The following is a 24,241-nucleotide window of genomic DNA, read 5'->3' on the forward strand; positions in this document are numbered from 1 at the left end:
GTCTAGATCCATCCTCTTTGGAACCCCCTTTCAGGTAGTTGAAAGTAGCTATCAAATCCCCCCTCATTCTTTTCTTCCGCAGACTAAACAATCCCAGTTCCCTCAGCCTCTCCTCATAAGTCATGTGTTCCAGTCCGCTAACCATTTTTGTTGCCTTCCACTGGACGTTTTCCAATTTTTCCCACATCCTTCTTGTAGTGTGGAGCCCAAAACTGGACACAGTACTCCAGATGAGGCCTCACCAATGTCGAATAGAGGGGAACAATCACGTCCCTCGATCTGCTGGCAATGCCCCTACTTATACATTCCAAAATGCCATTGGTCATCTTGGCAACAACGGCACACTGTTGACTTATATCCAGCTTCTCATCCACTGTAACTCCTAGGTCCTTTTCTGCAGAACTGCTGCCTAGCCATTCGGTCCCTAGTCTGTAGTGGTGCAGGACTCTGTACTTGTCCTTGTTGAACCTCATCATATTTCTTTTGGCCCAATCCTCTAATTTGTCTAAGTCCCTCTGTATCCTATCCCTACCCTCCAGCATATCTACCTCTCCTCCCAGTTTAGTGTCCACATATTTCCTAAAATGTGCCTCACAGAACAGGACACAATACTGATAAGGCCTCAGCTGGAGTAGAGCAGAAGAATGACTTCTCATGTCTTGCTTACAACTAATACATCCTGCTAATACATCCCAGAATGATGTTCACTTTTTTTGCAACAGCATTACTCTGTTGCCTCATATTTATCTTGTGATCCACTACAAGCTCCACATCCCCTTCTGCAGTACTCGTTCCATTTTGTTCCAGTAGTCATTTCCCATTTTGTATGTGTGCAATTGATTGTTTACTCCTAAGTTGAGTATTTTAAATTTGTCCCTATTGAATGGTATGCAATGTCTCTCTGTGAGGTGAAGGGCTGAGTTGACAATCTGAACCTTCAGTTCCAGATATTTCAAACCTGATGCTCAGGCATCCTATGGGAGAAGGCAGACAGTCTGGCTGCAATGCTGCAGAGAATGGCGAGGAACTTTGTGTTAGCATGTGGCAGCTGAAGGGAACTATAGTGAAAGAAAGAAAAACTGGAATATAGCTGGCAGCATCAGACTGGAATGCTCAGTACAAGAAGCTGTTGCCAGAAGCCGTAGGGAACTGGCTTTTGTATAGTTGCTGCCCTGTGCTATGTGATCTTGCTGTTGTTCCTGCCCAAGGTGGCTTAGGATTGTCCTGCTGCAGCTTTTCCAAAATACTCTTGAAAGTCTAAGTGCTTATTTGTACAGAAAGGAGAGGCGTGTGTTGGGTGCATGGGGATAATTACAGGGAGTGATGAATGCAGCATCACAAGCAGGACACACATCCTCCATGTCTGGAATGGGCTGTTTATAATTCTGCAAGCTCTTCCCTATACACTTTAAAATTATTTTTAAATGCTAAACTTAAATGAAACCCTTGTTAATTTTTCTATTGAAAACACGGGCGGGGGGGGGGGGGGGGTGTCATGCTTCCAGTTATGCCAAGGGCAGAGGGGATAGAAGTGTCTTGGTCATTCCAAAGGCTGCAAAACACCCCTGTGTGTCTGTCTATTTCGGCCTCATTGCTATTCCTACATGTGCTGAAGTTTGATCTACTTCACGCTTCCTTCCCCCCGCGCCCCATCCCATAAACCACTAAAGTCTGCCCTCTCCTGGCAGCTTGGTATGTGGGTGGCCAGGAAGTGACTGACTCTCTGCCTTACCTATCCAGACTTCCTTGTCTGGGCAGATCTGTCTCACAGTCTTTCCAGTGAGGCTGACTGCAAGGACAGTGCTGAACTAGCATCGGGGCAGAAAACAAAATCAGTGGATAGGGGAGCAGCAGCAGCCTCTCCTCTCCTTAGGGAGTCAGGGAAGGAAGACCAGGGTTGGGGAGGGATATTAGAAATGGGAAAGGGTTAGACAGCCGGGTTTGAGAGACAGGGAGAAGGAGTAGGGAAGGGAGTTAAGGCTGGATGGAGCAAGAAGGAAGATATGGATGTATGTTTGGGGGAAGGGGAGTGACTGGGACAGGGAGCAGAGTGAATGAGGGGAGGGCTATGAGGCTGCGGATCTGGGGGAAGGAGAGGACAGGCTACCGGATATGGTGGTGAGGGAGGGGAACAGTAGGAAGGGGAGACATTGAATGAAGGAGTGACTAGGAGGATTTCAGGGTGGGAAAGGGAACTGGGGGGACTGGAAGCTGGAAATCTGGGGGACTCTGTTGGATGGGAAGAGAGTGAACTGGCGTGCTTCGGGGAAGGAAGAGGGGAGGCATGGCAAGAAGCTGAAGGAAGCTACTGGGAAGCCAGGTGGGGCTCAGGCAGGGAGCTGACCAACAGGATCCCAAGGAGACCAGATAATGAGGAGCAGCATCAAAGTAAGTAGAGCTGGTTGGAGAATTTCAACACCAGTGAAAATCTCTAGGCAAATGGAACTCAAATTCTGTGAATATTTTTTGTCTCTTTCCTTGCCCCTATCTTCTGACTAGCTCTAAAAGTCAGCGATGAGGGGGAAAACTCATAGGAAGTGGGATGGCGAGCTCATCATGCTCCTGGGAACCTCCTGGGAAGTAGAAATTTCCTAGTATAGCTGGGAAGCAGTTTTATTTCCCCCGTTCTCTCCCTGCCTTGGGGCTTGATTATCTCTCTGAGCTAGTTTTATCCTAATGCCAAAAGGCTTGTAGTTTAGGGGCTGCGCAGTCTGCTCGCCATCACGGTCCTGGGGGAGTGGAGTGAGGCAGGTGCCCTAGACCTGGAGTGCCAGTCTGAGACTGGCAGAACGCTGGAGAAGCTCAGTGCTTGTGGTGGAGAGGCCTAGCCAGTGAGTTGGGCCAAAAGAGACAGAATGGATAGCACTGATATATTGGCCTACATTTTCTTTTTCTAGCCAATAAGGTCCCAATCCAAAGTCCACTGAAGACTTCCATTAGCCTGAGTGGGTTTTGGATCAGCCCCTAAGTGTAACCCTCCTCTAGGTCCACATGCATGAGCCCACATTCTCCTAGCGGACCCCTGGCCTGCCACTGTATTTTATACATAGCTATAAGAATTCCTGTGGAGCGGTTGAGATTTAGTAATGATATCTCCCCACCTAGCTCCAGGGAGTGTTGTGAGGATTAGTTAGGATTAGTTTTTGTTTGCAAAGAGCTTTGGAGATGAAGCACCACATAAGTGCTAAGTATCATTACCAAGGTTTCTTTCTCAATTAAATCTGTTCTCCTGGATAGTCCAATATATACCTGATACATTGCTTCTGAGCCCAGTTATTGTACTGGGGGAAAAGATCAGATGCAGGGGCTGGTGTGGAAAGGGTTTCTCTAGGCTTGTGTTTTATGTGACGGGGAAGTGGAAAAATGAGTTGTCTTTGGCCACAAGGGTTCTTATGTTTCCATCTCTCATGAGACAGCTTCGTCACAAGGGGGTTTAAAAGTACTCTGCAACTTGCTTTTCTTTCTTGGCTGATGAAAGATCAATGGACTCTTAGTGGACTGGCAAGCCTGGGTTGCTGTAGGGTTGCTACAGTAACAGATTTCTCTGTGAATACGGAGCTAACTTTGCAGGCTCTTCTGCAACAATCCCTTTCTGCTGATGGGGGTATTGAGAGTAGCTGTCTCACCATACAGGTATGTCTGTACCTTGATAAATTAAGTACAGTTTCAGAGCATGCCATTTGTCAGTGTGTCAGTTCCTTTGGGAATAGCTGTCAGTGGACAGTGTTGCCAGAAAATGCGTTTCTATATTTAATGTCTTCTTCAGCAAAAGTTATTCACATCATGTTTCTTGTCTGTTTAGCTCTCTATGAATTGCACATTTGCTAAGGCAAAGTTTAGGAAATAATAAAACACATTTGTATGTAGTGCTACTTAAATGAGTTACCATATGTGTTAATGAATACTATTTTGCTATATATTATAATTACTGAAGTTATATAAATGTATGTGTGTGTATATATATACACCCCAGAGTACATAAATTATTTTGCTGCATATCATAAGTGTGTGTGCATGTATAGTGTAGTTAGGATTGCCAATGGTCCCATATTACAAGGGATGTCCCTTATTTAAATGGAATATTGCCTGTCCCACACTAAGTCAGTATGGGACACCTTTACCCCGTATTTCAACAGTAGGGGGCCAGTACTCGCTGGTACATCTTTCCACTCCCCTCCTAACCCTGGCCCATGAGTGTGGTCCCGTCTGCTTTCCCTGTGCAGCACTGAAGGGCCAAGGTTAGGAGGGGAATGGAAAGATGCACCTGCGAGTACTGTCTCCCAACTGGACAGGGCCCTCTGCTGACTCTAGCCCTTAAGTGAAGCCCTGTCTGCTTTCCCTGTGCAGGCTCTGTCTGGCAGGACAAGTGGACAAGGCTGTATGCATACAGGTATCATAGAATATCAGGGTTGGAAGGGACCTCAGGAGGTCATCTAGTCCAACCCCCTGCTCAAAGCAGGAACAATCCCCATTTTTTTTGCCCCAGATCCCTAAATGGCCCTCTCCAGGATTGAACTCACAACCCTGGCCCTGGACTGTGCTGAAGGACCAAGGTCAGAGCTCTGTCCGGCAGGGGAATCCAGTACTCCTAGGGTGTAGCCTCCCTGTTCACTGATTCTCTGCCAACATCCCCAGCAGAGGACCATAAATGCTGGTTGGTGGAAGCTGCAGCAGTGGGGAGCAAGAAGGGCAGGGAGCCTGGTCTTGACAGCCGAGACCACCTGCACAGAGCCCTGTCCACTTCCCCTGCCACACAGAACCCCCTCCTCAGTCTATCCTGCAAAGATTTTTCATTTCTGTACAACAAGATCAGGAGGTGCCGAGTCCTGCAAAAGCAGCAAGAAATACCTTGGTGAATGTAGGTGAGTACTAATTAAGTGCTAAGCAGAGGTGATAAAAAAAATACAGCATTGGCAACCCTAACTGTAGTATATACTATAGCTACACCTATATGTGTTCATATATGGGTGTACATTACATATAGTGTGTGTGCGCACGCAAAACTTAAGTAATGATCTACTGTCAAATAGTATAAATACTGGGTTGTATGTTACAAACATTATCAAATATACTAATAAACTTAAATATAATAAAGATGCATATGTAAACAATTAGTGGGTTGGGTTTTTTTGATGTACAGGTCCCAGGTTCAACCTACAGAGACTGCTGAATTGGAATTAATTTGCAAACTGGACAACATTAAATTAGGCTTGAATAAAGACTGGGAGTGGATGTGTCATTACACAAAGTAAAACTATTTCCCCTTGTTTATTTTTCCCCCCTACTGTTCCTCAGACGTTCTTGTCAACTGCTGGAAATGGCACACCTTGATTATCACTACAAAAGTTTTTTTTCTCTCGTGCTGGTAATAGCTCACTTTAACTGATCACTCTCGTTACACAGTGTGTATGGTAACACCCATTGATTCATGTTCTCTGTGTATATAAAATCTCTCTACTGTATTTTCCACTGCATGCATCTGATGAAGTAAGCTGTAGCTCACAAAATAAATAAATTTGTTAGTCTCTAAGGTGCCACAAGTACTCCTTTTCTTTTTACAACCAAAAGTGTCATTACAGTTAGCACAATAGATATCTTAAACTGTGGACAGATAGCTAGATAATGGTTTTCTTCTTTTGTCTCCCTAATTCATCGAGATTGCTAATAGATCACACTATCAGAAAAACATCAAATTAATAATAACTTGGGATGTGTTTATCATCTGATTCCTTTTAACAACCCAGTATTAATTAAGATAATGATTTTTGTGCCTGTAAAAATCTTATAACAGCAGTGAATTGTAGTAAACAATGTCAAATAACTATCTCCAGTTATTTTGTTACATTGTTTAAACATGACTTACAGCACCCTTTCATCATTTTTAGTGCTAGGAATATAGACGGTGTAGGTTTTTCTCTATTCTATTACGTTTTGGAACAACTCAAGGCATAACTGATAGTTATGATACAGAAATATGTCAATGGTTTGATATAAAGAGATAGGGACAGTTCCTCAGTTTATGTAAATCACTGTAATTCCAATGACCATAAGAAAACTACTCTGATAAACTAAGTAAGTATCCAGCTAAGTATCTAGCCCATGTCTTTCACAAAAATCATAGAAGTCAGAGTTATTACACACCTATTAGGTCAGCTGCTCCATCACTTTACAGTGCAGGGCTGTCCCTGACAGTATATTTCCTTGTGGTCTGTCCTGCATAGTTTGAAATGTCTCTATCTACAATAATTCTTCACATATTGCTCTTAATCTGTTCTATGCCCTTTGGGACTTCATCTGATGCCAACACCATGTTTAATTTTATTTATTCTAGTCTTCTTTTCTTTTGTGACTTGGGTTCTTGAACCTTGTTGTGTTTGCAAAAGCAAAGCATCTTCTCAATGGGAAAACAAACCAAACAGGAAGCTTTCCTTTTTCATTTTCCAATGTATGTGTGAGGAGGAAGATGTTTTTGCCTGGTGCAAGGTAGAGATGGGAAAAATCCTCCTTTGCATAATAAAAGGCATTAAGCTATAGGGCACTATCTCCTCTTCAAGTACATGGTGACTTGGGCTCTGAAATATCCATGGGAAGAGGACATAGAAGGGGGAAAACTCCATAGCAATCCTGTCACAGACTTTTTTGGAGTCATATGGGTATCATTTCAGAGCGATCAGATCCCAGGAAATCTACAGGAGGCCTAGAACCCCAAGCTACCCTGGAGAACCCCTGGCTTCCCACAGGCTTTCTAACAGTGTGGTTTTACTGTTGCCATGACTTCCCTCCAGCTACTGTCTTCTCTGGGATTCCCTACAAATGAACTCAGCATGGAGGGGTCTTGGGCTATATTAACTCTCCCCATGGCTTTCTATAAGGCTTATACCCAAACTATGTGCTTGGCTATCCTGTCTGTCACTACTTCTCTAGTCACTAGATCACTTTCATACATTTATTTTTTCTGTGCTGGGGGCCATGTAGCTTATCTAGACCACTATTTGCTTCTTACATTTTTATGAGCCAGCAAAGGCAGACTGGACTTCCCTCTCCTCATGAATAGTACAAATTAGAAGCTATGCTAGTGGGCATGATGGCTTGCCAGAGGATAGTTCCTGGGGAGAGGGAAGGAACCCAGCCATTAATCCTCTGCAGAGGAGTTAGCAATGGGCAGTTGCAGTGAGGAACTCAGCACAGCATCACTGGGGAGATGACTCTGCCTCCAGAGGATGAGACCTGAAGGACACATAGAGAGATGCAGCAATAGAAATAATAATTATTAATAATAATAATTAATAATAATACTGTGTGGAAAAGGGAATGTTGCCTTGGAAGCATCATTTATCTTACTTCTCTCAACACTGCAAAATGCCTCCAGTTGGATTTGGCTCTATACTTGGGGGCAGATGGAAAGGTATTTTGTGCATCCATGCAGGATGTGAAACTGAGCAACATTGCAGGAGTCAACAGCTGGTGATGACCCACTGAAAACAAGTCTTATACAGGCCCAGCTCTCTGCCCTTTTAACCCTCAACCCAGGAAAAAAAAATCCTTAGCAAATTCAGATCACAAAATGGTGTCCCTTTTCATATTTCTCAACCTTAAAACCTGCCACTATGCGACAGAAACAGCTGGACATATGGCAAGTGGTTGAAACACTTGGGTTTTGTTGCATGTTGTGCTCTAATTGGCAGATTATGATGATCTTGAACTATGACACTTGTTGTTCAAGATGTTTTCTCTCTGTGCAAATAAACCAGTTTTTTTAAAAAGAGAAGTGGGAAATCAGGCATTCCATCATGTGCACCAGTCACCAGGGTCTTTTTTTAAACAACTGGTTGGTTTGACTCACAGACAAGGCAAGTCTACACTGCACACTCCTTATTGCAACATATATATATATATATATATATATATATATATATATATATATATATATGCGCTGCATGTCACCCTAGGAATGTAGACAGTAAGGCACTGCTAAGGCAAGACATACCCTGCACGGCTCACTATGTGCCTGAGACATACCTCCCCCTTCTACACTGATATTTTTAGCAGTATAGTGCTCCCCTACTGGAGCCTTTCCCTGACTCAGGAAACAGCTGTGGTATGGGGGAGGGGAGTGGCAGAGGTGAAAGGCTCCTTGCTGCCAGAGCCTTTTTCTGCTGCCTCCCCCCAGCAGAGCCTTTCACTGATGCGTGCTGCGGTTTGCTTTTTACTGAGGCTTACAGATACGCATACCCTACACCCTACCTCGGGGGGGGGGGGGGTTCCGTGTAGACATCGCCACAGAGAAATCATCTTGAGACAGAGATTTTATAGTTATAGTTGTCAGTTATTAACAGGAATTGCGCTGACATGGTGATAGAAAGAGCCGAGGAACCAGTGCAGAGGAACAGGCTTCCCCACCACCAGTGGATGGCCTAGTCAATCCATTTCTCCAGGTCCACACACAACCCAGGGGTTGGCACCACTATGTTGCGTGATGGCCACTTGATAAAAGTACCGTACTTAGTGACAGACATTGGGACGGGGGTGGGGTTTGTCATTCAGTCACCATATTTTTTGAAAAATTATCATGGACCTCAACATTTTTCCCACTGACTCTTATGTCCGTATCTGGACACATTGCTGAGCCCTGACACAGCCTGCAGGATCTGTTGTGGGGAGAGGAGGGCAGATCCCTGTTATTCCATGGGGAAAGGAGTCCAACCATGGCCCCTGAGGAAAACATTTAAAGTTGTGTAGTTTCCTGGCCCTATGTAGGATCCTGTAGGGCTTTTTGAGACTAACACTGATTTTTAAAAAATAAATTTGTTAGTCTCTAAGGTGCCACAAGTCCTCCTTTTCTTTTTGCGGATACAGACTAACACAGCTGCTACTCTGAAAACTGATTTTTTTAAGGGCAGTAGCTAAAGAAAGTTTGTGATACTACTTTGCTTATGTTGCATGCACAAGAAAGAGGCTGCAGGCTACAGTGGGAAAGAAAGCACCCAACTTGTTGAACTCTGACACAAAACTGTCCATAGAAATAACAGCCTGCTTCCTGTTCCTATTATTTCAACATAATAAGGGAAAGGATGCAGATAAAGATAAGTAAAGAACACATCAGAGCTCTTCTGACTAATTTGAACTCAAATCAGTGAGGCTGGATGCTGTTCACGCGAAGGTACAGAAGGAATTTGCTGATGAAGTCTCGGAGTCACTGTCAATAATATTTACAAGCTCATGGATGATGGGAGAGGTCCTGGAAGACCGGAGAATGGCTAGTGTACTGGAGGGAGGGTGGGGGGAAGGAGCAGTCAGGGAACTATAGACGAGTCAGCCTGACTTCGATATCTGGGAAGCTACTAGCGCAGTGTATAAAACTTGCAATTTGCAAATACCTGGAGGGTGAAAGGGTGATCACTAGCAGCCAGCATGGATTTAGCAAGAAAAAATCCTATCAAACCACTTGGTTTCTTTTTTTGTCAGGGTAACTGGTTTGGTAGGAGTGAGGTAGACATAATATACCTGGAGTTCAGCAAGGTTTTTGACACAGTCCCACATGACATTCTGATAAGCTGGAGAAATGTGAGCTCAACAGAACTAACATTAAGTGGATACCGAATTGGTTAAACAACTGCAAACAATGAGTAACTGTTAATGGAAGGATGTCGGACTGGAGGGAGGTCTCAAGTGGGGTTCCACAGGAATCTGTTCAGGGATCAGTGTTTCACATTCTTATGAACGGCCTGTATGTTGGCATAGAGAGCAGACTGATCAATTTTGCAGATGGCACAAAGCTAGTGGGGTTGCCAACACTTTGGTGGATAGAGCTAAAATTCAGAGTGATCATAATACACTGTATTGGGCTGTAGATAACAAAATGAAATTCAGCAAAGACAAATATAAGGTGCTACACATAGGGAAGAAAATGCACCAATTCAGAATGGGGGGAAACTGGCTTAGCAGCAGCACTGCTGACAAGGATCTGGGAGTTGTGGTGGGTCACAGTCTTAACATGAGTCAGCAAAATGAGATGCTGTTGCAAAAAAAAGCAAATGCAATTTTAGGTTGCATTAAGAAAGGCACAGCATTCAAGTCTACTTGGTGCTGATTAGGTCTCAGCTGAAGTGCTGTGTCCAATTTGGTCACCAATGTATAGAAAGGATATAGAGAAACTGGAAAGGATCCAAAGGCGAGCGACAAAATGATCAAAGGGATGGAATGTAAGCCATATGAGCAAAGGCTGAAGGAATAGGGTATGTTTAATTTGGAAAAGAGGCGATTAAGAGGGTTTATGATAGTGGTCTTCAGATACTGGAAAGGCTGCCAAAAAAAAGATGGAGAAAAGTTGTTCTGTTTTGCCACAGAGAGCAGGACAAGAAGCAATGGATTCAAATTACAGCATAGCAGATTTAGATTGAATCTCAGGAAAGAAAACTTCCTAACCATAAGAAGAGTAGGAAACGGAACAGACTGCCTAAGGAGGTTGTGGAAGCTCCTTCACTGAAGGCTTTCAAAAAGAGGCTGGATAGCCATCTGTCTTGGATGCTTTAGACACAACAAATCCTGCATCTTGGCAGGGGGTTAGACTAGATGACCCTTGCGGTTCCTTCTAACCCTATGGTTCTATTATTCTAATTCCACCCGTGACAGTAACACGTGTGATTAAATTTGGGTTATAGCTTGTCTGGCATTATGATAGCCCAGTGCCTGTAATAAAAATACAGTGTTTGTATAACAAAACAATGACATCCTAAAAATGTTTTTAAAAAATGATGAGTATGCATATAATTTATTTATTGTTATTATTTATTTATTATAAGAACTATGGAATTGATTATTCTTATTACTCAGCTTCATTCTTTTAATCTGGCAAATGGGACAGGATGCAGAACAGATTACAGGCAACTAAATAAGTGAGTTCCCCTTTATCTCCCTGACCCCTGCCTTACTTGGATCAGAACTTGACAAAAAAATACAGCTGCTGAGTATTTTACCACCAGATATAGGTAATGGGTTTTAGTCAGACTGTAAAAATAGATCCCATATAGCAATACTACATCACTTTTCCTTCTAGCAAATGATAATATTCAGGGAGGTGACATATTCTGGAATATATAAACCCTCCCACAAGTTTGTGTTTTCAGTGTGGGGATTTAGATGCTTATGTCCTGGTAACATTGAAAGTCATATGCTGAATCCTGGTGTATTTAGCTGAAAATCAACTCACTCTCTTTCAAGGTAAGTCATATGATGAAAATGTAATAATGAGAGGACTCTCCACCTATACAGTCCTTGGTTCAGTGGGAGAAGAGAACACCAGAATATTTACTTGTAACTTGGGGGAGGGGGGAAGAGCAGATTTTGAAAAGTTCTACTTATTTAAATCACATTGTTAAATTAATAGTCTATTAAAACAAACAATTTTTCTTCCCTGTTATAATAACATATATTCAAGGTTGCCAACTTTCCTCATTTTATTGCAAGTGTTGTGATATTTGGTGATTTTATTAAAGCTCCAGTTCCTTGTCAAGTGAATATGTGGGAATCACAGCTTTCATTTTTTTAACTAAAAGTAACATTGTAGCCCTCAGTTGTGGAGAAAGCTTGAAAACATGACTTTAATGCACACCAAAGGATCAAAAAACAGAAGGCAAATGAAAATAGCTCCTAATGTAAATTTTTAAATATCATGATTTTTAAGACGACTCAAAATTTTTGAATACATTAGGTTGTCAGAACTGTTTATTATTAACACTGAGATGTTTCAGAATCCATTTCATTTTTCACTATTTATGTTATTTGTTTCCCATTTCTATTTCCCTCTGTTGGGACAATGACCATAAAGCAGTGGTCCCCAAACTTTTTACCTCGCTCTTCTCCTTACCCCTGACTGCACCCCCACCCCCCACCCGGGACCGGGAGTGGGGCGGCAGTTCCAGGACGGGGGGATGTGGACAGGAGCAAGAGGGCCAAAGCTAGGGCCACAGCTGGGGGTGGGGGAGGGAGCGGAGCCTCGGCCGTGGCCAGGGGCCCAGTGCGTGCGGGGCCGGGGCCAGGAGTAGAACTTGGTGATGTTCCTTCCCTGCCCCGCCATAGGGGCTGGTCTAGGCCCCAGCCATGCCTCCTGATTGTTTCTCCATGTCCCCCTGGAGGTATGCCCAACAGTTGGGGACCTCTGACATAAAGGATGTCAATTTTGCTTTCAGGAACATAGGGCTCCAGTGACTGGGTTGCTAAAAATTGTAAGGTAGTGCTTATTTGTTTAAAAACAACTGTCTGAGAGAATGCAAAGAACATCCTAGAAAAGGCTGATACAGTTCTTAGGTTTTTGTAAAGGCTTTTTTTTACACAATCTAAATTTGGGGCTAAACTTGATTAGGCAGTGTCCCTTTATACAGGCATTCATAACACATAAATAGCCCTACTAAATGAAGCCAATGAACAAAGTTTTAAGGACTTTGTTTGTTTCCCCCACTATTCACAGAGGTTTAAAAAGATATTTAAGCTGCTCTCATAAAATAAAGAGGATTTCAAAGATCAACTTCATAGACAGCAAAAAGTAAAAAGACTTAAATGATCTTCGTGCCCAGCATTGTAGAAGGGGATCTCTGTTGGATAGTGTTGCTAATGCTAAAATCAATTTGTTAATACTAAAATAAAATTGTTTCATGGCATCATATATAATATTCTGTTTTGCACAATACATATAACATAATGATGGAGTGGGTGTGCTCTGAACTGGAACTTGTTTTATCAATTGTTATGTAATATTTTTATCTTCATATGTTAGTTAGCTGTAAAGTGATGATAGCTAAGGGTTACATACTTATTTCTATCTGCAGTTGAGCGTTGTCAGTAACCTTGTTATCTGAAAGTAATTAGCCATTACACAAGATTTCTAAATTGCATAACTTGGGATGCATCTAGACAGTTATTGCATTGTGTTTGGTAGGAAAGGGGTGAATGCTTTAGAGTTACAAAAGTAGGGAATTATGACAAATATTATTACCAACCAACTGGCAAATCAAGTTTGCTACTTTCATAAATGCATAGATTTCTAAGGCCAGAAAGTAATTTTAGATCACATAGTCTGACCTCTTGTATAACACAGGCCAAAGAATTTCACTAGAACTGGTCAGAAAAAGTTTGATGGAACAATATTCTGTTTGGATATGCAGTTCTGTTGAAAGTGAAATACCAATTGGAGTAAAAGAAGTTCAGACAATGTTACAATGTCCTGTTTCAACAGTTTTGGAACAACACATTATAGATTATGCTATAATGCAAATAAAACAAGTCAAACTTGAAACAAGATGATATATATTTTAGAATTTTCCTTCACAATTTTGAAATATTAGGATTTAATTCAGACTGGGAACAAAACCAAATGTCAAAATCTTGACATCCTTTGCAATATGGACTTTTTGTCCTCTGCAGAGCTCTAAATTAACCCTGTTTCCCCTGTTCTGAGGCCAGTGGCTTGTGTGTGACTATATCATATCTTCCAGAAAAGCATCCAATCTTGATTTGAAGATATCAAGAGATGGAGAATCCTCCGCTTCCCTTGGTAGTTTGTTCCAGTGGTTAATCATCCTCACGGTTAAAACTTTGTGCCTTATTATTAACTTGAGTTTAGCTCCCAGCCATTGGTTCTTGTTATGCCTTTCTCTGTTAAACTAAAGACCCTTTTAGTAACTTGGTATTTTCTCCCTGAATAGTGTATTTATACACTATTAGCAAGTAAACTCTCACTCTCCTTTTTGATAAACTAAACAAAGCTCCTTAAATCTCTTTGTTACCAGGGTCCTAGTGGGAAGCCAGCTGTGGTCATTCAGTTAGGGTGGATGGCAAAGAATGGGGCAGCCAAATCCCCGAAAGCTCATGGATATTTCAATACTTAGATTCACCAAGCCAGCCTAAAACAGCTTCTTTATTACCTTACTGGTTACTCAGAAGTCCGAACAACACACTTTCCTTAAAGTGATCCAGGATTCAGGACTCCATCCAGGTACCCGCATCAAATATGATGAAAATTTCTGTAAATCTTATTTCATCATATAGAAGAAAAGGTTCTAACAATCCCAAAGGATTGGACACATTACCTCCCAGGTTAATGACTGTTTCAGTTCTTACCCAAATATACTTACAGCCAATTATTATTAACTAAACTAAAATTTATTAATAAACAACACAGAGAGAGTATGGTTGAAAGATCAATATACATACAGACATGAGTTCAATTCACTGAGGTTCAGATTCATAGTAGGGATGGTGAGTTTTGTAGTTGCAGAGTTCCTTTTTAGAATTCAGTGCATAGGTCATAGTCCAATGTCCAAATATCATATTTAGGACGTACCAGCATAACTGGGACCTCAGTCCTGTGACTCAAACTTCCCCTGATGAAGCTTAAGCAGATCTGAGATGACAGAATCAGGACCCAAGAATCTTTTATATAATTTCATGTCCTCTTTGACAAGTTGGGATTTCCTCGGGGAACAAAAGGTAATTAGCATGACTTTGAAGGAGGTCCATCACCGGTACTTACCTATACGAATTAACATAAGGCCATTTGCTTGTTCCTCCACCATTCACAGTACATTTCAAAGAGAGATGAATACTGAGATGTCCCGTGTTTACAATTCATTTACATGATAGGATGTTCTTTTGACCTCTGAATTATCAGAATATAGCATAGACAGGGACTGTTGATTACATTGTCCACACTACTCATACCTCGATAAATACACAAAAACACAAATGTCTCCCCACATGTCTTCCGTGGGTTATTTATTTTGTAGGACGTTTAACCCTTTCTAGCCATGCGTCACACTCTTACTGTAAGGTTTTTTTTTTTCCAACCCACATATCATTATTGTGGCTCTTCTCTGCATCATCACCAATGTGTAAACATCCTTCTGAAAAAGACACCAGAACTGGACACAGTGCTCTCATATCAGTCTTGCCTATGCCATATACAGAGATAAAATTGCTGCCTTACTCCTGCTTGCTACTCCACAGTTCATACATCTAAGGATTGTATTAGGCCTTTATGCCATTGTATTGCACTGGGAGCTAATGTATGTCCACTATGGCCCCTAAAATCCTTTTGATAGTTTCTGCTTTCCAGGATATAGTCCCCCATTCGGTGGATATGGCAAGGATTCTTTGTTCCTAGATGTTTGATCACGTATGTTCACTTAACTCTAAAAGAAAGCAACTGCTTTACAATTAATGTAGCCTAAATAATTAACATCATATTAACAGAAACTGTTAAGAATACAAAGTAGTACAGGCAGCAACTTGAAACATGCAGGAAAGAGCAGCATTGCTCTTACCCTAAGGTCTCAGGTGAATAAAATTTGGCAAGTTCTGTGACAGTGGTGAGTTCTGAAACTAGTATAAATTAAGAACTAACCTACTTTCTTTCTCCTGAGTTCCACTGTATCTGGCACCAAATGCAGCCGTAGGGCCCAATCCTGCATAGTGTCAATGGGAGCTTAGGGCTCACCACACCTTGTAGAGCCATATTTTTGTTCACATACTTGTCAAGATGGCCAGACCCTAAACTGTGCTAGCACCTGCTAAAAGCCAGGATCAGGTTCCATTTGAACATTGGGGACCTTCCTGTTTCTATCACTGAATGGTGATGGTTTAATTCATGTAATCATATATTAAACCTGCCATGGATTGAAGACTGAAGACTGCACTTCCTTCACCGCATACCAAGGCACTATAATGAGAGGGTTGGAGGTCAGGGAGAGATGGGGGAAACATTTTTCTAGCCGGCAGATTTTCTAAAATGGCAGCTGTATGAAGCTGCTCGGAAGTTTAGAATGTTAAAATTAACCCTGGCATGGATGGATTAGTGGGTGAGTGCAGAGGACCTTCATCACAAAGTAAATATATCACATGGCTCTGCTCTTTACCACTTTATCACAGCATTTGTGGTATCTAATCTCATCCTATTTGATCTGTCCAGGTATTTAGAACACACCCTTCCTGGTGGTATATGAGCACCCGTCATATGGTATCATTCTGCAGGTAGAACTCCTGCTGACATCTCCAATGCCCTGGCATACCTATTCAGAGCACCACATATGCATTTGCTTAACTTCAAGCTCCTGCTAAATGCCACTGAAGTCAGTGGTCAAATTAAGCATGTGCTTAAATTCTGTCATAAATATGGATGGATGGAAGCATGTGCTTAAGTTCTTCCCTGAATCAGCATCTGGGAGTATTCTTCAAAGGCACAGTAATAGCATATGATTTAATTATTATTATTCATAATATTGTTTATCATATTGTTACCCCAAGGGGTAACATAAACTGATATCAGGGCCCCATTGTTCTAAGTACTGTACAAACAGTACATAGTAACAACCATCCCCTGCCCTGAACAGTTTACAGTCTAAATAGACAAGACAGACAATGGTTGTGGGGGACAGGACATAATATAAAAGCAGAATGAACAATGGGATGGTGACATATGTCATGTCAGTTCTATGATTCAGAAGGTTTTCAGCAGCAGGAAATTAGAGAAACAGAAAGAAGAGTGGGCAGGGGACAAGAGGGAGAGATGAAAGGAGAACAGGTGCGGGGGAAGAGCCAGAAAGGCAGATTGAAGTGAAGAGACTATGAGAGAAGGAACTGGGGTGAACAACTAATCAGCAGAGTGGAAAGAATGCCCATTGTAAAAGCTGAAGTATATACCCCTTTATTTCTAAAGTACTGCCCTGCTCCCCTGTCAGCACATGCACACGCCTAGGGACTTGGGACACTGCACAAACACTTACAAATACATTACGGTTAAGAACGTTAGATGATTTAAAAATGTAAGAACACCAGATAAACTATTTTAACAGTCACACACTGCTTATGAGGCTTTAACACTGCTTTTACTGAGCTCTAAAGGAATCTTCTGTTTGTGCACCTCCTAAGCCTGGCCTGCAGAAAACGCAAATCTGCATTCTTTCAGGGGAGCTATACTTACACCAGTAGAGGACCTGGCCCATTTGTTTTAGAATAATCTTTTTTCACTGAAGCTTTTATTCAAGTATATCAATTTCCTGACTCTCTTACTTTTTGCAGGAATCACTGAAATTATTAATTTTGTAACTCCTAATTCAGCAATTGGGAGAAATTCTTGTTTTATGCTGGCATTATTTCACTGATTTCATTAGATTTACTCCTGATTTACACTAGTGTAAGTGAGAGGAGAAATCAAGCCTAAGGAAAAAGGTTCTATAGACACACATCTGCTCTTAGAGATACATGCATGTTTGCCATTTGTCCTGGTTCAAATAGCCTTATTTATACTGCTGTAAATCCAGAGCATGCTGAAGTCAATGCAGCTACATAGGGAGCAAACCTGTCAGTTTAAGCAGAATTAGTGTTAACTCATGTCTTCATTAATTTACCTAAGGGCAGGACAGAGTTTGGTTTATTCAAAGTTTATTTTTAGGTTGTTTTATGCATAGTAGATATTTTCTGCATGAAAAGTAAAGAATTCAGTCAAGATGTAGCTTATCAGGGCATAAACTGACAGCTTGTTGGAGTCACAAAGATATGGTATTATCAACCATGCACAATTTGCTAGAGGCATTATTATGGACTTTAAAACATCACCTTTCTTTTTCAGTACCTGGTCACTGACAGAGGCAGGATTCTAGAGCCGATGCCTCAGTGGTCTGATCCAGTGTAGCTAATTCTTTAGTCGCTCATTGCAGTCTCCACACTATGGTCGGAGTTTTGACTGAATAATGATGGAAGGATTTGGTTGAATGAAATGAACATAAAAATGAAAAAAAGTTCCCAGTGTTGCACAGCAGTAGGACTGTCAAGATAACTTCATGCAACAAATAGTTAAAGTGCCAAGGAGCCTAGAAATAACTTTCCCCCACCCCTCAGAGACAGAGATTTATCATGCTAAAACTTATCTTCCTATGTGTTTCCTCTCATGTACTTTGTACTTTGAGCTCTTGATAATGATTTTTTCTCTCTCCTATTGTATTAGCAGTTTCTGTTGGTAAGATCGGTTGATGCATCGGGACCACACAGCTGACCTGAAGGACCTGAAGCCTAGAAAAAAGCTGCCAATGCACAAGCTGTAAAAGAAGCAGGATGGGCTGTAGCAGAAACTGTGGGCTACTCACAGGGGCTATCATTGGTGCAGTGCTGGCTGTATTTGGAGGTGCCCTCATACCACTTGGAGATTACCTTGTTAACAGGACAATAAGAAAGGTACAAGTTATAGTCTCCTTTAAATCTCATATGATTTGGGGTTATTTTAAGTCTCATAACTTTGGTTGGGAATACTTCTTTTCGAGTTTTGAGAAAATTTGCACAATACTGCAATTAGACCTGAGGGCTTTTCTTGATTGTGAACGTGAATTCAGGCTGATCCAAACTTTTAGAAAATTGCACATGCCAAAAATAGCTTTTAGTATTTCAACATAAATTAGTTTGCTTTTCTTCTATTCTCCCTCTATTACATGTTTAGCATGAGGGGAAAGTGGTAAGAAATATAATCAGAAATGAAGGGCTGGAATGGACCTTGAGAGGTCATCTAGTTCAGCCCCTGCTTTGAGGCAGGACCAAGAATACCTAAACAATCCCTGACAGGTGTTTGTCCAACCTGTTCTTCAAAACCTCCAGTGATGGGGACTCCACAACTTCCCTTGGAAGTCTATTCCAGATGTTAACTATCCATATAATGAGAAATTTTGCCTAATAGCTAACTGAATCTCCCTAGTTGGAGATTAGGCCAATTACTCCATGTTCACTGAAGGTAGGACAAGGAGAACAATTGATCACCATCCTCTTTATAACAGCCCTTAACATATCTGAAGACTTTTATCAGGTCCCCCCTCAGTCTTCTTTTCTTAAGCTAACATGGCCAGTTTTTTTAACTTTTCCACATAGGTCAGATTTTCTAAATTTTTTCTTATTTTTGTTGCTCTTCTCTGGACTATCTCTAGTTTGCCCACATCTTTCTTCAAGTGTTGCACTCAAAAAATGGACACAGTACAGCAGCTTGGGCCTTACCAGTGTTGAGTAGAGAGGACAATTACCTCCCATGTTTTACATACATCAATACTGTTAGTACACCCAAAAATATTAGACTTTTTCACAATTGTATCACAAATTCAACTGGTGATCTGCTATAACCCCCATATCCTTCTCAGTACTGCCTTACCAGTTATTCCCCATTTTGTATTTGTGCATTTGATTTTTTCCTTCCTAAATGTAGTACTTTGCTCTTGTCTTTATTGAATTTCATCTTGATTTCAGACCTGTTCTCCAATTTGTCAAATGTTATATTAAAGCTGAGTTTTCTGATCAAATAATTTACAGTTAAGCTGCTCTGTGTATAGCTAACACAGAATCTGTCAACATATATTGTAGGTAGGACTGTCCAGAAAACAAAAATTCCAGTTTGCAAAAAATAGTGAGCTTTCACCGTCTTTCTTTCTGCACCTATCTCTGGCTTCATGAATATTTAGTTACTGTGGAATATCTTGAACAGGAGAAATTGAGAGAGAGACTCTATACTTTGATGGTTAAAGTATTCATAAGGAATGTGGGGACCTTGGTTCAACTTCTTGTGCTCTCCCACATTTGAATCTTCATTGGAAGTGAGTGATATGGTCAGTTGGTGTAAATCTGCATAGCTCCACTGACTGTAACAGAACTGCCCCAATCCCACTGCAGTCAATGGGACTTTATCCCAGTGGCTAAAGTTTAGCATGAGCATAAGTCTTTGCAAGAGTGAGGATCTGGCCCAGGCAGTTTTGGAAGCTAGTATTTTTTTACTGTTATGTTATTTCCTGTGTTTTTTAATGCTCAATTACTTACTAATCTCTGAATCTTTTTTTCACATATGCCCCAATTCGGCGACAATATAGCCATGCACTTAGCTTTAGCTAGTAGGAGTATTCCCAGTGACATTCGGTTCTGATCCTGCAATGAAATGCCTTCTGGTTGACCCCTGTGCCTGCAAAGAGCCCCTTCAAAGTCTACAGGAGTCCAACTGTGCCCACTTCCTTGTATGATCAGCATACTAGCAGGACAGTGTGCAGAACAGTGGTGCCTAATAGTGCTGGGTGGAGAAACATATTCCATTTTGTGGAGGATTTTACTATTTTGAAACTTTGGTTTCATTCCAGTTTGGAACAAAAAATAAAAATTTCAAAATTCTTCATGGAAGGGGATGAAGCTCCAGGGTCCCTGGCTTTGGGATGGGTTACATGGTGGACTGTCCCAGAGCCGCAGGCCCTGGAAGATCAACTGCCCCAGCAGCCCATCAAGCAGCTTCCAAGGAGCCAGGTGAGTGAGCTTGCAGGAAGAAAGACACATTTCCATTGGAACCCTGGTTGACTTTCAGAGGAATTTCATCAAAATCAAACTGTCTCCACAATATGTTTTGATTTTGATGAATCAGCAAATACCAACAAAAAACCTGGAATTTTTACAACCAGTTCTATTACCTAGTTTTGTTCAGATGCAAGGAGAAGCCACAAAATAGCTAAAAACACTGGTGTATCTCTCTAGGTAATTAACCATACCCATCTATCAACATTTTAGGAGATAGAAATCATGCAACAAACATTTTCTAATTGATTGAAACTTGGAGGAACATGTAATTATAAACTATATATCACTGATATAATCTTGAGCTGTACTCAGATTTCTGGACATTAAGTATTTACTTTGGATTAGACCAGAACATTCTTTTAATTTCCTTCAGTTTTTTCAACACTTGTGGCAATGATGCATATGTTAAAATTCGTAACTTGTGAATTTTAAATGAGATAATCGTTTGTGTCTTTCTGTATTATTTCTTTGTGATAATTTGTTTCAGATGCTTGAATTTTTCACTATTCAGCTTCTCTGACTAAGAGAGAGCACCACACTGAATTACAGGGGATAACTGAAAAATTACTCTGTTAAATGCTACTGTAGGATTCCATTTTCATTATTACTCTACATCTAATATGCACTGTTGAAAATTGAAAAGATACTGCTAGTCCTGCAAACTCGTATTGAGCCTGACTCAAGATGGATTCCTTCTTCCTTGTGCATCATCATCAGTCAAACCAGTTTTGATGAAAATTTCTTCAGGAAAGTTTCTCAGGTTCAGGACAGCATATTTGGAAAATAGAGGGAATGCAAAATAACCAACAATCTGGTGGTTTAGAGCATTCAGCTGGGATGTGAGAGATCTAGGACCAAGTCCCTACTCTTTATGATTCAGAGTAGGAATGTGACCCTAGGTCTTGTACACTCCAGGCGTACCCACTGCATTATTGTGGGGATCTCTAGTTATCTCTGCTGTTTTGGGGTATCTGTGGGGGGTTTTTAAATGAAAAATGCTTAATTCTAGAATGGAACAAAAACAAATTTTGAAACCAACACTTTTTTCAGAAAATGGAATTGTCACTTTCTGTCCAGCTCTACTGCTGAGAGTGAAAATGCTATTTTTTATTTTTATTTTGCTTTTGAGAATAGAATCATAGATCCCTATTTCAAAGTTTTTCACACTGGGCTCAGATTTGGTGGGGGGATACTGGCAGTACCACTACCTATCCTAGCTCTGTGTTAATCCCTGTGGCATGTAGAGGTTCATGGTGGCTCTGGGAGATGTAATTTGATATTCACCCAGGTTCAATTAATTTGTCTTAAACTCTTATTGCTGGGATTAATTGCTCTTATTGCTGCCCTTTCAGCTGCTGAGGGTTGAGATCTGACACTTCACAACTACAATGAATAAAACAGTCACAAACTAACTGCTTATTGACATTTATCCACATTATGCAATCTCTAGGAATCTATACAGTTCACCCCAAACAAAACATATTACAGCAAATGGGACTTTGACATGAATAAAATGGGAAAGTTTTAGCTCCACAAATGAACACCATTAAACAAGCCTTGCCAAGATCAGCTGAATTATGTCTTGCTGGTCTGGACTGGGGGACACAGACAAAGCCATGAACAGAAGCCTGACTAATGCCAGAGCTTCACGTGTTTCTGCCCTCTGGGCCAAACCCTGCAGCCTTTACTGAAGTCAGTATGAGGTTTGCCTGAATAGACTGCAGGAAATATATTTATTGCCATTTCAACTGTTTTTGTTTTTACTTCAATACTTCTGAGGATAATAAATCCCAAACCAGATGCACTTAGTAGTTTGACCTCTAACTCCACCATTATCTCCTAGATAAGGATCTGTGGGCAAGTGCTTATCATAGCCTGCTTTAAAACAAAGTCCACACAATACGTGGAATCAAAAAGTCACCATTCCTGCAGTTCAGCTTTCTTAACAAAAACATGGCAATAGCAAACTTCAGCTTAAACATTCTCCCCAGATTTTGCTGCCTCTAGGGGCCCTAGCCTGTAGAAATGGCAGGCATCCAGGACACTATAATCAGGGTAAATGCAGGACTGTCTTTATTTCCTGTTTACATGGATTCTTACCTCTTTACTATATGCCCCCAGGCCTGTGCCTATACTGTAGCTGGGAGAGCCTCCCAGCCTGGGTAGACAGACTCATGCTAGTTCCATTCAAGCTAGTTCACTAAAAATAGCTCTGGTGGTGTTGCGGCTTGAGCAGCAGCTCAGGCTCTCAAGCCCACCTGACCCCCTGGTTCTGTGCACGGGTCGCTATCCCGGGTCTCTGGCAGAGCTGCACTGTCCACACTGCTAGTTTTAGTAGGCTAGCTCGAGTGACATTAGTGCAAGTCTGTCTGCCCATCCTGGGAGGCTCACTCCCAGCCACAGTGTAGACCTGCCCCCGGTTGTGTTTCTAAATATAGTGGTTCTCAACCAGAGGTGGGGAACTTTTTTCTATTAGAGGCCACTGGCCCATGGGAGGACGCGGAGGCTCAGAGCTTCCCTAGGCTCTGGGGTGGGGCCAGAAATGAAGGGTTCAGGGTGTGGGACGGGACTCCAGGCTGGGACAGGGGATAGGAGTGTGGGAGCGGGCTCAGGGCTGGAGCAGGGAGCTGGGGTGTGGGTGGCGGTGCGGGGCCTGAGAGGGTCTTAGGGAGCGTGACGGGGTTCTGACCTGGGGCAGGGGGTTGGGGTGCATGTGTGGGGTCTGGGAGGGAGTTAGGGTGCAGGAGGGAGTTCTGACCTGGGGCAGAGGTTGGGGTGCAGGAGGGGGTTTGGGGTGCGGGCTCCAGCCAGGCAACACTTACCTCAGGTGGCTCCCGGTCGGCAGTGCAGTGGGGCTAATACAGGGTCCCTCTGAATGGCTCTGCACATTCCTGGCCAGTGAGAGCTGAGGAGCCGGCGCTGGGGGCAGGAGCAGTGCATGGAGCTTCTCAAATTGCCCCTGCTCCTGGGGGCAGCAGGGACATGCCGGTCATTTCCGGGTCCTGTGGGAATCTGATCAGACTTTTAATGGCCTGGCAATCCCAGCTTCCCCTGCAGCAGGGTGAGCTGGTGCTTGTGGCTCCAGCCCCACGGAGGGTGGAGGGGTAGAAGGCGCCAAGGCTTGGAGCTTCCGGCCTGTGGCATGGACAGCTACCGCGGGCTGCATGAAATGAAGCAGCGGGCCGTATCCGGCCTGCGGGCTGTAGGTTCCCCACACCTGTTCTAAACATTCACAACTAACATCACATAGACCGGACTGATTAGCCTATACTCTGGATCCTCTCTTTGTATAGTGCACTCCCATCCAGGGCTGGTGTGGTTTTTTTAGGCAGAGGCCTACTGAGGGCATCTCCACCCAGGCTGCCTGGCTCCAGCCCTGCATTGTCTGGGAGCTGCATTGGTACTACTGTGGCCAGGGAACTCTCAAAAACAGCAGCCAGAGCCAGGAGCTTACAGCAATGATGCAGTTGGGGCCCAGTCACCCCCCAGCACAGCTCTCAGGAGATCTGTGCCTTTACGTGCACTCCCACACACACACCAGTAGCAGCAGCCAGGCAGGAGCTGGGATCCAGGGCTGCTCCAAGTCAGCTCCAGTGAAGCTGTCAGAGGGGGGCATTTCCCCTTTTAAAGGTACCTGCTGCTGCCTCAGTAGGGCTGTGGTTTAGTACCCCCTAACATGAGAGCTTGTGTGGTGGCCTGAAGTTCCATTTCACGAAGGATTGTGAGATTTGGAAAGCTGGCTTTGTTCCAGTTAGGAATGAAGCCCAAACATTTTGAAATTCTCCACAAAAGAAATTCTGATTTTTTTTAAAAAAGGTTGGCTCAATCAAAATGTTTTGATTGGCTCAATCAAATCAAATTTTGACTTTTAAAATGTTACATTATA

At 42.3% G+C, this 24,241-nt stretch overlaps 1 protein-coding gene across 13 annotated transcripts in view; it reads left to right on the forward strand.

Annotated features, from left to right (window-relative positions):
• The window catches only part of CD36 (CD36 molecule), a 73,704-nt gene that overhangs the window by 18,199 nt on the left and 31,264 nt on the right, over nt 1–24,241 (forward strand). For 2 of the 13 annotated variants that reach the window (XM_043497868.1, XM_043497902.1), the window contains exons 3-4: nt 17,996–18,222; nt 20,148–20,307. In XM_043497868.1, the coding sequence (XP_043353803.1) occupies nt 20,182–20,307 (126 nt within the window). In that variant the 5' untranslated portion in view covers nt 17,996–18,222; nt 20,148–20,181. Of the gene's footprint in view, nt 1–2,430; nt 3,634–11,076; nt 11,221–13,969; nt 13,991–17,995; nt 18,223–20,147; nt 20,308–24,241 lie in introns of those variants that run through there. The other 11 variants (XM_043497882.1, XM_038409707.2, XM_043497873.1 and 8 more) reach the window with 10 other exon arrangements.

This window comes from Dermochelys coriacea, chromosome 1 (assembly GCF_009764565.3).
Source record: "Dermochelys coriacea isolate rDerCor1 chromosome 1, rDerCor1.pri.v4, whole genome shotgun sequence".
Lineage (NCBI taxonomy): Eukaryota > Metazoa > Chordata > Testudines > Dermochelyidae > Dermochelys > Dermochelys coriacea.